Here is a 17500-nt window from a genome sequence, read left to right as displayed (position 1 = left end):
AGTGAACACAGTGAGAGCAGAGTGAACAAAGAGTGAACACAGAGTGAGAGCAGAGTGAACACAGAGTGAGAGCAGAGTGAACACAGTGAGAGCAGAGTGAATGCAGAGTGAACACAGAGTGATCATCAGGGATGGATCTCTCTCTCTCTCTGTCTCTCTCTCTCTCTCTGTCTCTCTCTCTCTCTGTCTCTCTCTCTCTCTCTCTCTCTCTCTCTCACTCTCTCTCTCCCCCTCTCTCTCTCTGTCTCTCTCTCTCTCTCTCTCTCTCTCTCTCTCTCTCTCTCTCTCTCTCTGTCTCACTGCGGCTGCTTCACGCCTTGTCTATCTTCCTCTCTTTACTCTGTTTTGTGGAGTTCCTTTGATTCTTCCCTCCTCCTCTGCCTTTTCTCCTCCTTCTCTTCCTGCTCCTCCTGAGAATGTGGGTGTATTGTTGTTGGACAGTAGCGTCCCGTGTATTTTGTTACAGAGGCTCCACAGCTGACAGTGTTATAAATTAGCCGCTGCTCTTTCTTCTGGCTGCTGTGATTTCTAAGTAGTGAAACCTCCCTGGAAGCTTCTGGAGGGCTGATCACGACGAGTGTAAACCGGAGACACTGGCCTGTTCGTCGTTATTCATCATCACACCTTCACTGTCCAAACACAAAACGAGACGTTTCTCATTTTTATGGTGATTTTTATTTTTCTGTATCATTTAAAAAGGGCAGCTGTCGTTTACAGCGTGTGAAAATTTCATGATGAATGGACCGCAACATTAACGCAACCAGAGGCCGAATTCCAGATCAGAAAACTGCACCACACAAACATCCTAACTGGACTAAACCTCCTAAATCCTGTCCTAACTTCAGGATGAACCCCAGCAGGGTCCTGACTCCTGTTTAAGGCCCGTTTCTCTGGTTCTGAGGCGGCTGAGTCAGGCAGCGTAGTTCACTACCAGCATAATGAGCTCCATTTATTCCTACTGTAAAACGCGGCTTTCACTGGGAGATGTTTTTCTCTTCTAACTCTGCGTTTTAAACATCTCAGACAGCAGGGGGCGCTCTCACAGCATTTACTACTTACAGTTTATCACACTTTAGTTCAGTTTTTTTAATGATAGCTAGTTATGCGACAGAATCGCTCCACCAGCTGATCGGTGGGCTCTGATTTGTACAGAAAGACAGTCTACCTGAACGTGGCTACCGTGCGATCCAGAAATAGTGCATCATTTTTAAAACTGTATCACTTTCCCACCTCTTACTGCCGTACTGAACCAGTGTAGTTTGACCACTTTCTTTACTGAGGGTTCAGTAGTTTGGCTTCACTCTGAGGGTTCAGTAGTTTAACTTCACTCTGAGGGTTCAGTAGTTTAACTTCACTCTGAGGGTTCAGTAGTTTAACTTCACTCTGAGGGTTAATTAGTTTAGCTTCACTCTGAGGGTTCAGTAGTGTAGCTTCACTCTGAAGGTTCAGTAGTGTAGCTTCACTCTGAAGATTCAGTAGTTTAGCTTCACTTTGAGGGTTCAGTAGTTTGACTTCACTCTGAGGGTTCAGTAGTTTAGCTTCACTCTGAGGGTTCAGTAGTTTAACTTCACTCTGAGGGTTCAGTAGTTTAACTTCACTCTGAGGGTTAATTAGTTTAGCTTCACTCTGAGGGTTCAGTAGTGTAGCTTCACTCTGAAGGTTCAGTAGTGTAGCTTCACTCTGAAGATTCAGTAGTTTAGCTTCACTTTGAGGGTTCAGTAGTTTAACTTCACTCTGAGGGTTCAGTAGTGTAGCTTCACTCTGAAGGTTCAGTAGTGTAGCTTCACTCTGAAGGTTCAGTAGTTTAACTTCACTCTGAGGGTTCAGTAGTTTAGCTTCACTCTGAGGGTTCAGTAGTTTAGCTTCACTCTGAGGGTTCAGTAGTTTAGCTTCACTCTGAAGGTTCAGTAGTGTAGCTTCACTCTGAAGGTTCAGTAGTTTAGCTTCACTTTGAGGGTTCAGTAGTTTAACTTCACTCTGAGGGTTCAGTAGTGTAGCTTCACTCTGAAGGTTCAGTAGTTTAACTTCACTCTGAGGGTTCAGTAATTTAGCTTCACTCTGAGGGTTCAGTAGTTTAGCTTCACTCTGAGGGTTCAGTAGTTTAACTTCACTCTGAGGGTTCAGTAGTTTAGCTTCACTCTGAGGGCTCAGTAGTTTAGCTTCACTCTGAGGGTTCAGTAGTTTAGCTTCACTCTGAGGGTTCAGTAGTTTAGCTTCACTCTGAGGGTTCAGTAGTTTAGCTTCACTCTGAGGGTTCAGTAGTTTAACTTCACTCTGAGGGTTAATTAGTTTAGCTTCACTCTGAGGGTTCAGTAGTGTAGCTTCACTCTGAAGGTTCAGTAGTGTAGCTTCACTCTGAAGATTCAGTAGTTTAGCTTCACTTTGAGGGTTCAGTAGTTTAACTTCACTCTGAGGGTTCAGTAGTGCAGCTTCACTCTGAAGGTTCAGTAGTGTAGCTTCACTCTGAAGGTTCAGTAGTTTAACTTCACTCTGAGGGTTCAGTAGTTTAGCTTCACTCTGAGGGTTCAGTAGTTTAGCTTCACTCTGAGGGTTCAGTAGTTTAGCTTCACTCTGAAGGTTCAGTAGTGTAGCTTCACTCTGAAGGTTCAGTAGTTTAGCTTCACTTTGAGGGTTCAGTAGTTTAACTTCACTCTGAGGGTTCAGTAGTGTAGCTTCACTCTGAAGGTTCAGTAGTTTAACTTCACTCTGAGGGTTCAGTAGTTTAGCTTCACTCTGAGGGTTCAGTAGTTTGGCTTCACTCTGAGGGTTCAGTAGTTTGGCTTCACTCTGAGGGTTCAGTAGTTTGGCTTCACTCTGAAGGTTCAGTAGTTTAACTTCACTCTGAGGGTTCAGTAGTTTAGCTTCACTCTGAGGGTTCAGTAGATTGGCTTCACTCTGAGAGTTCAGTAGTTTAGCTTCACTCTGAGGGTTCAGTAGTTTAACTTCACTCTGAGGGTTCAGTAGTTTAGCTTCACTCTGAGGGCTCAGTAGTTTAGCTTCACTCTGAGGGTTCAGTAGTTTAGCTTCACTCTGAGGGTTCAGTAGTTTAGCTTCACTCTGAGGGTTCAGTAGTTTAACTTCACTCTGAGGGTTCAGTAGTTTAACTTCACTCTGAGGGTTCAGTAGTTTGGCTTCACTTTGAGGGCTCAGTAGTTTGACTTCACTCTGAGGGTTCAGTAGTTTAACTTCACTCTGAGGGTTCAGTAGTTTGGCTTCACTCTGAGGGTTCAGTAGTTTAGCTTCACTCTGAGGGCTCAGTAGTTTGGCTTCACTCTGAGGGTTCAGTAGTTTGGCTTCACCCTGAGGGTTCAGTAGTTTAACTTCACTCTGAGGGTTCAGTAGTTTGGCTTCACTCTGAGGGCTCAGTAGTTTAGCTTCACTCTGAGGGTTCAGTAGTTTGGCTTCACTCTGAGGGTTCAGTAGTTTGGCTTCACTCTGAGGGTTCAGTAGTTTGGCTTCACTCTGAAGGTTCAGTAGTTTAACTTCACTTTGAGGGTTCAGTAGTTTAACTTCACTCTGAGGGTTCAGTAGTTTGGCTTCACTCTGAGGGTTCAGTAGATTAGCTTCACTCTGAGAGTTCAGTAGTTTAGCTTCACTCTGAGGGTTCAGTAGTTTGGCTTCACTCTGAGGGCTCAGTAGTTTAGCTTCACTCTGAGGGTTCAGTAATTTAACTTCACTCTGAGGGTTCAGTAGTTTAGCTTCACTCTGAGGGTTCAGTAGTTTAACTTCACTCTGAGGGTTCAGTAGTTTAACTTCACTCTGAGGGTTCAGTAGTTTAACTTCACTCTGAGGGTTCAGTAGTTTGGCTTCACTCTGAGGGCTCAGTAGTTTGACTTCACTCTGAGGGTTCAGTAGTTTAACTTCACTCTGAGGGTTCAGTAGTTTGGCTTCACTCTGAGGGTTCAGTAGTTTGGCTTCACTCTGAGGGTTCAGTAGTTTAACTTCACTCTGAGGGCTCAGTAGTTTGGCTTCACTCTGAGGGTTCAGTAGTTTGGCTTCACCCTGAGGGTTCAGTAGTTTAACTTCACTCTGAGGGTTCAGTAGTTTGGCTTCACTCTGAGGGCTCAGTAGTTTAGCTTCACTCTGAGGGTTCAGTAGTTTAACTTCACTCTGAGGGTTCAGTAGTTTAACTTCACTCTGAGGGTTCAGTAGTTTAACTTCACTCTGAGGGTTCAGTAGTTTGGCTTCACTCTGAGGGCTCAGTAGTTTGACTTCACTCTGAGGGTTCAGTAGTTTAACTTCACTCTGAGGGTTCAGTAGTTTGGCTTCACTCTGAGGGTTCAGTAGTTTGGCTTCACTCTGAGGGTTCAGTAGTTTAACTTCACTCTGAGGGCTCAGTAGTTTGGCTTCACTCTGAGGGTTCAGTAGTTTGGCTTCACCCTGAGGGTTCAGTAGTTTAACTTCACTCTGAGGGTTCAGTAGTTTGGCTTCACTCTGAGGGCTCAGTAGTTTAGCTTCACTCTGAGGGTTCAGTAGTTTAACTTCACTCTGAGGGTTCAGTAGTTTAGCTTCACTCTGAGGGTTCAGTAGTTTAACTTCACTCTGAGGGTTCAGTAGTTTAACTTCACTCTGAGGGTTCAGTAGTTTGGCTTCACTCTGAGGGCTCAGTAGTTTGACTTCACTCTGAGGGTTCAGTAGTTTAACTTCACTCTGAGGGTTCAGTAGTTTGGCTTCACTCTGAGGGTTCAGTAGTTTAACTTCACTCTGAGGGCTCAGTAGTTTGGCTTCACTCTGAGGGTTCAGTAGTTTGGCTTCACCCTGAGGGTTCAGTAGTTTAACTTCACTCTGAGGGTTCAGTAGTTTAGCTTCACTCTGAGGGTTCAGTAGTTTAACTTCACTCTGAGGGTTCAGTAGTTTAACTTCACTCTGAGGGTTCAGTAGTTTGGCTTCACACTGAGGGCTCAGTAGTTTGACTTCACTCTGAGGGTTCAGTAGTTTAACTTCACTCTGAGGGTTCAGTAGTTTGGCTTCACTCTGAGGGTTCAGTAGTTTGGCTTCACTCTGAGGGTTCAGTAGTTTAACTTCACTCTGAGGGCTCAGTAGTTTAACTTCACTCTGAGGGTTCAGTAGTTTAACTTCACTCTGAGGGTTCAGTAGTTTGGCTTCACTCTGAGGGCTCAGTAGTTTGACTTCACTCTGAGGGTTCAGTAGTTTAACTTCACTCTGAGGGTTCAGTAGTTTGGCTTCACTCTGAGGGTTCAGTAGTTTGGCTTCACTCTGAGGGTTCAGTAGTTTAACTTCACTCTGAGGGCTCAGTAGTTTGGCTTCACTCTGAGGGTTCAGTAGTTTGGCTTCACCCTGAGGGTTCAGTAGTTTAACTTCACTCTGAGGGTTCAGTAGTTTGGCTTCACTCTGAGGGCTCAGTAGTTTAGCTTCACTCTGAGGGTTCAGTAGTTTAACTTCACTCTGAGGGTTCAGTAGTTTAGCTTCACTCTGAGGGTTCAGTAGTTTAACTTCACTCTGAGGGTTCAGTAGTTTAACTTCACTCTGAGGGTTCAGTAGTTTGGCTTCACTCTGAGGGCTCAGTAGTTTGACTTCACTCTGAGGGTTCAGTAGTTTAACTTCACTCTGAGGGTTCAGTAGTTTGGCTTCACTCTGAGGGTTCAGTAGTTTAGCTTCACTCTGAGGGTTCAGTAGTTTGGCTTCACTCTGAGGGTTCAGTAGTTTGACTTCACTCTGAGGGCTCAGTAGTTTGACTTCACTCTGAGGGTTCAGTAGTTTAACTTCACTCTGAGGGTTCAGTAGTTTGGCTTCACTCTGAGGGTTCAGTAGTTTAACTTCACTCTGAGGGTTCAGTAGTTTAACTTCACTCTGAGGGCTCAGTAGTTTGGCTTCACTCTGAAGGTTCAGTAGTTTAACTTCACTCTGAGGGCTCAGTAGTTTAACTTCACTCTGAGGGCTCAGTAGTTTGGCTTCACTCTGAGGGTACAGCAGTTACATGGTCAAAATACAGGAAACTACATACATTGATACATTGACCACTGAACTGGACGTGTCCCTGGTTTTCATTTCACAAAACTGGTCACGTTACTGTAGGAAAACAATATCCTGTTAAATTACTTTCCATTGAAAGTTCAGAGGTTTTTGCCGTCAGTTGTGGATATTTTCGGGTGCTCGGTGTTGCTAAGCGCTTGCTAAATGAAAGAAATCAGAGTAAGCACTAAATTACCCCCTTAACTTCAGTCACGACCACTTACTGATCAGGTAACTGCAGTAAACACACTCACTGTGCTGAAATGATTGTCAGTGGTGATACACACTCAGCAGGTGGAGATCAGGGTGGAGAAGACAGAGTGTTCCTTTAAGCAGGCGCTGAATATTCCTCGAGGTGCCCTGCTGGCCGTCCTGCCTCACTGCGTCTGACGGTGCTGCAGTGCGTGTGGACGGAGGACCGTTCCGCTGGTGTGAGTGAGAGATTACAGCAGCAGTGTTTCCTCTGTCTGTGTGCAGTTCCGTCTGGTGGTTAAGACGGCACTGAAGCTGCTGCTGGTGTTTGTGGAGTACACGGAACCCAACGCTGCGCTGCTCGTCCAGGCTGTGAACACTGTGGACACCAAACGAGGTAATGCTTAACGAGCATGTTAACGAGCTCCTCACTGCAGGCAGTAGTGTGACAGCAAGTCACGTGTGCTTTGTGTTCCTCTTTAGCGCAAACATCGACGGTCAGACCAAACGTGTTTGGGGTGTGAAGTTAGCATCATTAGTTTTAGCACTACTGCTATGAGCTAACAAGCAGTGGGAGTGGGGGGGTGTGTGGGGGTGTGTGAGGGGTGGGTGTGTGTGTGTGGTGGGGGGGTGTGGGGTGGGGGCTATGGGGTGTGTATGTGTGGTGGTGGGGGCTGTGGTTTGTGTGTGTGGTGGGGGCTGTGGTTTGTGTGTGTGGTGGGGGGTATGGGGTGAGTGTGTGGTGGTGGGGGTGTGTGGGTTGTGTGGTGAGGGGGTTTGAGGTGTGTGTGTGTGTGTGTGGTGTGGGGTGTGTTGGGTTGTGTGTGTATGTGATGGGGTGGGGGGTAAGTGTGTGGTAGGGAGCGTGGGGGGTGTGGGGTATGTGTGGGGTGTGTGTGGGGTGTGTACGTGTGGTGTGGGGGTGTGGGGTGTGTCTGTGGTGGGGGAATGTGGGGTGTGTGCGGTGAAGGAGGTGTGTGTGTGGTAGGGGGTGTGAGGTGTGTGTGGGGTTTGTGGGGTGTGTGTGTGGTGGGGGATGTGGGGTGTGTGTGTGTGTGTGTGTGGTGGGGGGTCACACTGCGATCCTGCAGACTCACTGGAGCTGTGCAGTGCTGTGTGGATGCTGTGATATAGAATCTTGCTAGATGTTTACTATTGTATCTCTCATGGTTGCTAGGGGGTTGCTAGGGGTTGCTGTTGTGTTCCAGGTGGTTGCTTGGGTATTGTTAGCGGCTTGCTGTAGTATTCCAAGTGATTGCTAGGGTGTTGCTATGTAGTTGCTCTGGGGTTGCTGTGGAATAGATGGTGATTGCAAAAGTGTTGCTAAGTGGTTACTAAGGTATCTCTCATAGTTGCTAGGGTGTTGCTAAGTGGTTACTATTGAGTTCTATGTGGTTGCTAGAGTATTGTTGGGCGCTTGCAGCAGTATTCCAAGTGGTTGCTAGGGTGTTGCTTTGTGATTGGAGGTATTGCTAGATGGTTACCACACTAATAGTTGTTTGGGTGTTGCTAGGTGTTTGTTGTGTCCAAGTGATTGCATGTAGTTGCTCTGGTGTAGAAGATGATTGCTAGAGTATTGCTAAGTGTTTATTAGCTGTCTCTCATAGTTGCTAGGGTTTTACCAGGTGTTTACCGTTAAGTTCCATGTGGTTGCTAGGGTATTGTTAGGCGCTTGCTACAGTATTCCAGGGTGTTGCTAGGGTGTTGCTGTGTTATTTCAGGTGATTGCTAGGGTATTGCTAGATGGTTACTATTGTATATCTCATGGCTGCTTGGGCGTTGCTAGGTGGTTGATGTTGTGTTATGGGTGGTTGCTAGGGTATTGCTGTATAGTTGTTCTGTGGTTGCTGAAGTGATTACTATAGTATATGTTGTGTTCCAGGTGGTTGCCAGGATATTATTATATGGTTGCTGGGTTATTTCAAAGTGTTGCTTGGGTGTTGATGTGTGGGTGCTATGGCATTAGAGGTAAATTTCTAGAGGACTGCTAAGTAGTTAAGTAACTAAGTAATTACTGTGGTATCTCTCATGTTTGCTAGGAGGTTACTACTGTGTTCCAGGTAGTTGCTAGGATGTTGCTAGGTGGTGGTTGTGCTGTCACGTGGTTTCTGTGGTGTTGCTAAGTAGTTGCTCTGTGGTTGCTGAGGTATAGGAAGTGATGGCTGGAGTATTGCTAAGTAGTTACTATAGTATCTGTCATGGTTTCTATGGTGTTGCTAGGTGGTTTTATTGTGTTCCAGCTGGTTGCTAGAGTATTGATGGAGCCGGTTTCAGATTGTAAACAGTGGAAAATTTAAAAACGTTTTGGCCTTTTTTTCACATTGGTATAACACTCAGGTGGGCATGCTGCCTGAGTCTGAGCTCACTTTCCTCCCAGGGCGCTGGTGTGAAAGCCTAAGTGGAATTTCAGCTCTGTGTGTGAGTGCAGGCTTATTGTAATAGACTCCCTCTCTCTCTCTCCCCTGGTGGGGTCGAGTTACCTGCAGATCAGAACAGCTTACTGACCTGCAGAGAGACATAAAAGAAAGAGGCTGTGATGATTACAGCTGTTTATTATTATCTCAGATATTCTATATATTCACTTAAGTGCAGTTTACATGAAAGGAGGCCCCTGTAATGGTCTGTTTTTTGGCTTTGGAAATGAAGTCATTTGGAATGTCAATAAACTGGAGTTCTATGCGAGACTAAAACATCTGAAAATAAAGAAAGTAAAGATCAGGGTATTCGAGAGGGGGAAGGAAGGCAGTACATGGTCAAGAACTCTATTCACTGTGATCTTCAGCCCATTTTCCACATGTGCATTCACAAAAATATAAAATAAAACTCTTTATTTACCGGCAGGAAATTGTGGCGTTACCGCAACATAAACAGTAAATAGAGAAAAATGTATTTCCGGAAGAAAAAGAGTGATTACACAGTTTACACAACTCCTTCGTATTGCTAGGGTGTTACCAGGTGGTTGCTAGGGTCTGGCTAGGAAGTTGCTTTGCTATCCCAGGTGGCTGTTAGGGTGTTACTAGATGGTTGCTATAGTGTGGCCAGGCAGTTGCTTTGCTTTACAAGTGGTCGCTAGGGTGTTTACTTTGTGGTTGCTAGGGAATTACTAGCTGGTTGCTAGGGTCTGGCTAGGCAGTTGCTTTGCTGTCCCAGGTGGCTGCTAGGGTGTTACTAGGTGGTTGCTAGGGTCTGGCTAGGCAGTTGCTTTGCTGTCCCAGGTGGCTGCTAGGGTGTTACTAGCTGGTTGCTAGGGTCTGGCTAGGCAGTTGCTTTGCTGTCCCAGGTGGCTGCTAGGGTGTTACTAGGTGGTTGCTATAGTGTGGCCAGGCAGTTGCTTTGCTTTACAAGTGTTCGCTAGGGTGTTTACTTTGTGGTTGCTAGGGTGTTACTAGGTGGTTGCTATAGTGTGGCCAGGCAGTTGCTTTGCTTTACAAGTGGTCGCTAGGGTGTTTACTTTGTGGTTGCTAGGGTGTTACTAGGTGATTGCTAAGATGTGGCCAGGCAGTTGCATTGCTATGTCAGGTGGTTTCTAGGATGTTACTTTGTGGTTGCTAGGGAGTTACTTGGTGGTTGCTAGGGTCTGGCCTGACATCATATATACACAAATGTAATGAAAGTAGTTGATGTGGTGTTCCAGGTGGTCGCTAGATTGTTGCCAGCATACTACATATAAAGGTACAGTACATACATAAAAGGGGTGTATAAACTTTCACACGGCTTTCCTCAATTCATGCCTATGGGGGAAAATGTCTGAACTCCATTTACTCACTTACTCATTAAAGGTCGTCATTGCAGGTTGTAAGCTGTGGTCCAATACCATGGAGATTCTGGATGAGAAGGATGGAGTGGACACTGAGCTACTGGTGTACGTCATGACCCTCATCAACAAGGTCAGTGCACCGGCTGCAGCTCCACAGTGTTTAGAAGTAAATTAAAATGTACAGCCCAGAGGTTTTGAGGTTTTATTAACAGTAATATTACATACAAATCTATATATATATATATTATTTTCTTATGCAGACGCTTGCAGGTCTTCCAGATCAGGACTCATTCTATGATGTGGTGGACTGTCTGGAGGAGCAGGGTATCGAGGTCATTGGCCAGAGGCACCTGAACAGAAAGGGCACTGACCTGGACCTGCTGGAGCAGTTCAACATCTACGAGGTTAGTGCTCCCTCAGCTAGACATGCAGAGTGATTAGAGAGTCCTGCTCTGAGACACCTGACACCACTCTCATTACAGCAGGTCTGTTCTCACTGCCATATGATACTGAACACTGCTAGTCCAGTGTTGTTCCAAAATGATGTGGAATGTTAATTCTAACATGTAATTTGGTTAATTATATAATAATGTAGCATGTAGGGTTGCAGTGAAATGTAAAATGTGGATGTCCCTTACTTTATGATGAATATCAAAAGCTCTATGATGTTCATATGATCCACACAGTCGCTCTGACAGACTGTAATACACTACAGGAAGCGTAGGGGGCGATACGGCTTCTACTGTTTCATTTAAAAAGCTCTATAATGTTCATATGATCCACACAGTCGCTCTGACAGACTGTAATACACTACAGGAAGCGTAGGGGGCGATACGGCTTCTACTGTTTCATTTAAAAAGCTCTATAATGTTCATATGATCCACACAGTCGCTCTGACAGACTGTAATACACTACAGGAAGCGTAGGGGGCGATACGGCTTCTACTGTTTCATTTAAAAAGCTCTATAATGTTCATATGATCCACACAGTCGCTCTGACAGACTGTAATACACTACAGGAAGCGTAGGGGGCGATACGGCTTCTACTGTTTCATTTAAAAAGCTCTATAATGTTCATATGATCCACACAGTCGCTCTGACAGACTGTAATACACTACAGGAAGCGTAGGGGGCGATACGGCTTCTACTGTTTCATTTAAAAAGCTCTATAATGTTCATATGATCCACACAGTCGCTCTGACAGACTGTAATACACTACAGGAAGCGTAGGGGGCGATACGGCTTCTACTGTTTCATTTAAAAAGCTCTATAATGTTCATATGATCCACACAGTCGCTCTGACAGACTGTAATACACTACAGGAAGCGTAGGGGGCGATACGGCTTCTACTGTTTCATTTAAAAAGCTCTATAATGTTCATATGATCCACACAGTCGCTCTGACAGACTGTAATACACTACAGGAAGCGTAGGGGGCGATACGGCTTCTACTGTTTCATTTAAAAAGCTCTATAATGTTCATATGATCCACACAGTCGCTCTGACAGACTGTAATACACTACAGGAAGCGTAGGGGGCGATACGGCTTCTACTGTTTCATTTAAAAAGCTCTATAATGTTCATATGTTCCACACAGTCGCTCTGACAGACTGTAATACACTACAGGAAGCGTAGGGGGCGATACGGCTTCTACTGTTTCATTTAAAAAGCTCTATAATGTTCATATGATCCACACAGTCGCTCTGACAGACTGTAATACACTACAGGAAGCGTAGGGGGCGATACGGCTTCTACTGTTTCATTTAAAAAGCTCTATAATGTTCATATGATCCACACAGTCGCTCTGACAGACTGTAATACACTACAGGAAGCGTAGGGGGCGATACGGCTTCTACTGTTTCATTTAAAAAGCTCTATAATGTTCATATGATCCACACAGTCGCTCTGACAGACTGTAATACACTACAGGAAGCGTAGGGGGCGATACGGCTTCTACTGTTTCATTTAAAAAGCTCTATAATGTTCATATGATCCACACAGTCGCTCTGACAGACTGTAATACACTACAGGAAGCGTAGGGGGCGATACGGCTTCTACTGTTTCATTTCTCTGTTTCATCTCCCAGATGACCCTTCGTCACGAGGATGGTGATGATGAGACAGCTCCGCCTCCAGTGGGCCGGAAAGACCGCCGTAGGGCGAGTCTGTGTGGGACGCTGGAGAGGCGGGGCTTGGAGCGTAGGCGGAGCCGCAGACACTCGCTTCAAAATGGCAAAGGCCCCGCTTCTGCTCCCGCCTCCCCCTGTCATAGCCACGCCCCCAGCTTCATGCCGTTTAACGGCCAGAGGATTGAGGACGTCACAGAGAGGTGAGAACGAACTAATTGAGCACTTACAGTTTTAAATGACATCATAATAATGATTATTTTTGTTTGGTAGACAATTTTAGCACATATTTTTAGGTATTATATACAATACATCATTTCCAGCTCTTTTATTTTGTATTTTGAGTTGTTAAATGATAAATAATACAATTACAGTATAATACAAAGTAATAAAGCATTGGTAACACTTTATTTGGATGGTCCTCTGTAGATGCTTTGTAAATGCTCAGTATGTCATTAAGTAACATTCAAATATCTATTACATGTAACTGAACTTCAAGTTCAGTGTGATAGATATAATTAAATTTATTCCTAAACCCTAAACCTAACCCTGACCTTAACCTCAGGGCTAAACCTCCACCTACTCCTCCTGCTAACCCTAAACCTAACCCTGACCTTAACCTCAGGGCTAAACCTCCACCTACTCCTCCTGCTAACCCTAAACCTAACCCTGACCTTAACCTCAGGGCTAAACCTCCACCTACTCCTCCTGCTAACCCTAAACCTAACCCTGACCTTAACCTCAGGGCTAAACCTCCACCTACTCCTCCTGCTAACCCTAAACCTAACCCTGACCTTAACCTCAGGGCTAAACCTCCACCTACTCCTCCTGCTAACCCTAACCCTAACCCTGACCTTAACCTCAGGGCTAAACCTCCACCTACTCCTCCTGCTAACCCTAAACCTAACCCTGACCTTAACCTCAGGGCTAAACCTCCACCTACTCCTCCTGCTAACCCTAACCCTAACCCTGACCTTAACCTCAGGGCTAAACCTCCACCTACTCCTCCTGCTAACCCTAAACCTAACCCTGACCTTAACCTCAGGGCTAAACCTCCACCTACTCCTCCTGCTAACCCTAACCCTAACCCTGACCTTAACCTCAGGGCTAAACCTCCACCTACTCCTCCTGCTAACCCTAAACCTAACCCTGACCTTAACCTCAGGGCTAAACCTCCACCTACTCCTCCTGCTAACCCTAACCCTAACCCTGACCTTAACCTCAGGGCTAAACCTCCACCTACTCCTCCTGCTAACCCTGAACCTAACCCTGACCTTAACCTCAGGGCTAAACCTCCACCTACTCCTCCTGCTAACCCTAAACCTAACCCTGACCTTAACCTCAGGGCTAAACCTCCACCTACTCCTCCTGCTAACCCTGAACCTAACCCTGACCTTAACCCTGACCATTCTGTTGTGGATAATCAACTGAATATCATCAGGAGGTTTGTTGATTCTGTATCTGTAGAGCACCAAATAACGTGTGACCAAAGCATTTATTATGACGGATGTTGATTTTATTAGAACTTCCCTCTGATTCGTTCAGCTTCCCACTAATTATTGGGTGACCACGCTTCAGACGTTATGATCTGGTTTTGTGCAGTGGAGACCCCTGACGCTGCCCTTTTGGGTGGTAGTTTACTGTTCAGTAATACATTCGGGCGGCGCGTCCAGTCGCCCAGTTTGGAGAACACAGAACTTTTGAGGGTGTTTGAAGCTCATGCTGGTTTAAAGCACTGACGGCTGCTGGTTTGTGATGATGTAACCCTGAACACTAACTCCTCGCTGTGTGACCTCCATACCTGCTACCACTAACTACTGCAGTGCTAACGCTTCTTAACGCTGGGGGGTTGTGATTTCCGGACTTCGTGGAACTGTAAACATCTCTTTTTGCCCCCCGAGGCTCTGCGAGGGGTTAGAGCAGCTCAGAAGAGCGACGTGTTTTGGGATGTGTTGATGTTTGTGAGAAGGAAGTAGGTTTACATGGGCTGTTCTATCGCGTTTGCTCTGACGAGGAAGTTTGCGAGATCCGGGTGGAGATGGAGAACTTTATAAGCTTCGGAGGAAAAGTGCTTCCACTGCTGCGGAGCAACGATCCGATGACCACACTCGCGCTCAGGACCTGCTGGGAGACAAAGCCCACAGCAGGAAGTGTGAAGTATGGAGATAATGTACCATGTGTGCTCCTGATCTCACCACAGGCTGCGCTATGTCTCACTTTCAGGACATTTCTATGGGTTATGGACCCTCCACTCATTGTAGCCAACCTGTATACTCTATAGCTGAAGGGGAATTCCACTGATATTTCAAAATTTCTGCATATATTCTTAGCAGTTTGGTGTGAAACGGTTCAGACGTCTTCACAGTGGTGGTGATGGGAACCAGGCGTCGCCATGACTACAACACAGATATAGACACTTTATTTACCATCCAGAACCACCAGAGAACAGCTTGAACATCATCTGGAGATGTTCTGTTGATTTTCTGAGTGAAAATGAGTGAACATGTCGCCTACAGAGAACTCAAAACGCATTTTTAATACAAAATCTCTGTTTACTCGCTGAGTTTAAAGTAAAGCATGACGTAAAATGCGCCCGTTGCTTTTGCAGAGGCCACATTTTAAGCTCTGTTCTTCCCCAAAGTGTTAAATTCGGTAAATAAACAGGAATTGTGTGTTAAAATGTGCAGAAGCGTGCTCTCTGTCGAGGATGTGTTCACTTTTTTGACTTAGAAAATCAATAAAACATGGAATTTCATAGCAATTTTCCGAGCAGTACTGTTTTTATGCTTTTGAATCAACGTAATGTGTTTCTCATGCAGTAATCGCCATGTTTTGAAGGAGAACTAGACGACTAATGTAACGTTTAGTAGGTTTAAATAATATAAAACACGAAAAGTTGTAAAAGTAGCAAAATATGATAATTCGCTGGTTCCCAAAGCTAAATTCCAGTGCACCTCCACTGTAATAACACCTTGTTTTTCAATATGTAAAGCAGGTGGGCGTGGCTTTGGATCTCCAGCAGTCTGAAGTTTCTTCAGCAGGGGGCGATATTTGCACGGAAGTTGCTTTCGTATTCGCCATTTAGAGAAGGAGCAGTCGTGAACCCACACCAGCAGGATCTGACCAGCACACGAGTTTATAGAACACCATGAATGGAGTTGAAGTTCTCTAAACTCTCATAAAACAGCGTCTCAGTCATCAGGCAGTGAATTCAGAACCAGTTCATGTAGGAACTTTCTGTAGGAGCTTTTAGAGGGACGTCTGGTTCCCATCACCACCACTGTGAGCGGCTCTGACTCGGTCAGTTTATCTAGAACAGAGCGTTTCACACCAAACCGCTCAGAACCGCTCAGAACCACTGTGTTTACATCCGAACTGTTTAAATATACAGGAACTTTGAGAAAATCCTCTGTTTAAGTCACAAAGTGCCACAATGATAAATTGTTTTTATAACAGTAATATGAGCCTCCAGTGAGACAGGTAGCAGTCCTGCTGCTGATATTAAGTTACAGCGCCCCAGAAACAGACACGTCCAGCACCGCGCGGTCAGTTAAATCACCTGCGCTGTAATACAGACTCCTCCTCGTGTTGGATTGCTGGCCAAGCTGTCACATATTTAGCTCTTAATAAATGTTCTTCCTTTGAAATGATCTGAACAACACGGGCAATATGAGCCTTTTGTCCGATACTGATATTAGGAACTAAGAAATTTGGATAATTTTACATTTCTCAACTGTCCAAAAACCAGAGGAACACTTTTAAAACCTGCATCACTCAGCAGCAAGATAGCTCTGCTATTGAGGGAGGCGATTGTTTTTAGTATCAGTGTAATTTAAAGCACTTTAAAGTAATTACAACACAAAATTACATGAGATACTTAAATACTTTCACATGCTTTCTTAAAAATAATGAATGGCTTTGTTTTGTAGCACTGGGTGCAGAACTTCCAGGAATTCTTAGAAATTTGCTTGGCTTTTGTTAGTTAGCGCCTGTTTTTAAAATATTGTTGATCAGGTTTCGTGGCCTAAAGGCTGCGTGTGCTGTCACGTGTTCTCTTCACGCTAAAGGTTGGGATGTTTTCTTCATTTTCACGCTGCTGTACTGTATTCTGGTTCTGTATCATATATCAGAAGTAAGGGGCCTTTCAGCAGCAACTTCGGTGTGTTTCGTCACTCAGTGTGTCTAAGATCCGCCCACTTTTACAGGCCAATGGACGGACATGTGAAGTGACCAATCACAAACGGCTTTTTTGTGCGATGTGTAAGGGCAGTGTTCATAAACGTGCTACAGAACAGACTTGAGGAATTGTTTGTCGTGGTTTGCAACAGTTTCTAGCAGAATTATTTAAGTTAATCCGTCGGCGGACAGTTTGGTTTGTTTTAAGCATTATTCTTAGGGCTAAAACAATTGCCTGACGAAGTTGACAATAAAAAAAAAAATCGACAAATATTTTTACATTTCCAAAGTGACTTCCAACTCAAAGCAAGTTTACAGCTTTGTGATATAGCGAAAGTTAAAAAGAAGTAAAATCTGGAAGCGTTGTCTTAAAGTAGTCTTCATCGCTTAGCTTTCCACAGTAGAGAAATCATCTTAGGAATGACCTGGAATACCACAGCAATGGCCTTTTGACACATTCTGAAACCATAGCACCCACTTAGAAACACTTTAGCAACCACCTGGGATACCATAGCAAAGGCCTAGCTACACCTTAGAAACACTTTGGACACCATAGTACTTGCTCGGCAACACCTTAGCAACCACCTGGTATACCATAGCGGAAGCGATTGGGAACGACAGCAGCTCAGCTACGAAGTGGTCGGCCACGTAAAATGACAGAGCGGTCAGCGGATGCTGAGGGTCATAGAGCGCAGAGGTCACCAACTTTCTGCAGAGTCAATCACTACAGACCTCCAAACTTCATGTGGCCTTCAGATCAGCTCAAGAACAGCGTAGAGAACTTCATGGAATGGGTGTCCATGGCCGAGCAGCTGTATCCAAGCCTTACATCACCAAGCGCAATGCAAAGCGTGGAATGCAGTGGAGTAAAGCGCCGCCACTGGACTCTAGAGCAGTGGAGACGTGTTCTCTGGAGTGACCAATCACGCTTCTCCGTCTGGAAATCCGATGGACGAGTCTGGGTTTGGCGGTTGCCAGGAGACGGTACTTGTCTGTCTGCATTGTGCCGAGTGTAAAGTTTGGTGGAGGGGGGATCATGGTGTGGGGGTGTGTTTCAGGAGTTGGGCTCGGCCCCTTAGTTCCAGTGAAAGGAACTCTTAAAGCTTCAGCACCAAGAGATTTTGGACAATTTCATGCTCCCAACTTTGTGGGAACAGTTTGGGGACGGCCCCTTCCTGTTCCAACATGACTGCCCACCAGTGCACAAAGCAGGTCCATAAAGACGTGGATGAGCCAGTTTGGTGTGGAAGAACTTGACTGGCCTGCACAGAGTCCTGAC

General features: G+C 45.3%; 1 protein-coding gene across 7 annotated transcripts in view; it reads left to right on the top strand.

Annotated features, from left to right (window-relative positions):
• The window catches only part of fhod3b (formin homology 2 domain containing 3b), a 240512-nt gene that overhangs the window by 173867 nt on the left and 49145 nt on the right, over nucleotides 1-17500 (top strand). For all 7 annotated transcript variants that reach the window (XM_037537069.1, XM_037537068.1, XM_037537067.1 and 4 more), the window contains exons 7-10: nucleotides 6451-6562; nucleotides 9958-10052; nucleotides 10183-10326; nucleotides 12007-12248. In XM_037537069.1, the coding sequence (XP_037392966.1) occupies nucleotides 6451-6562; nucleotides 9958-10052; nucleotides 10183-10326; nucleotides 12007-12248 (593 nt within the window). The remainder of the gene's footprint in view (nucleotides 1-6450; nucleotides 6563-9957; nucleotides 10053-10182; nucleotides 10327-12006; nucleotides 12249-17500) is intronic.

The sequence above is a fragment of the Pygocentrus nattereri genome, chromosome 3 (assembly GCF_015220715.1).
Source record: "Pygocentrus nattereri isolate fPygNat1 chromosome 3, fPygNat1.pri, whole genome shotgun sequence".
NCBI lineage: Eukaryota > Metazoa > Chordata > Actinopteri > Characiformes > Serrasalmidae > Pygocentrus > Pygocentrus nattereri.
The sequence above is the reverse complement of the archived record's forward strand: the minus strand, read 5'-3'. Positions and strand labels throughout refer to the sequence as shown.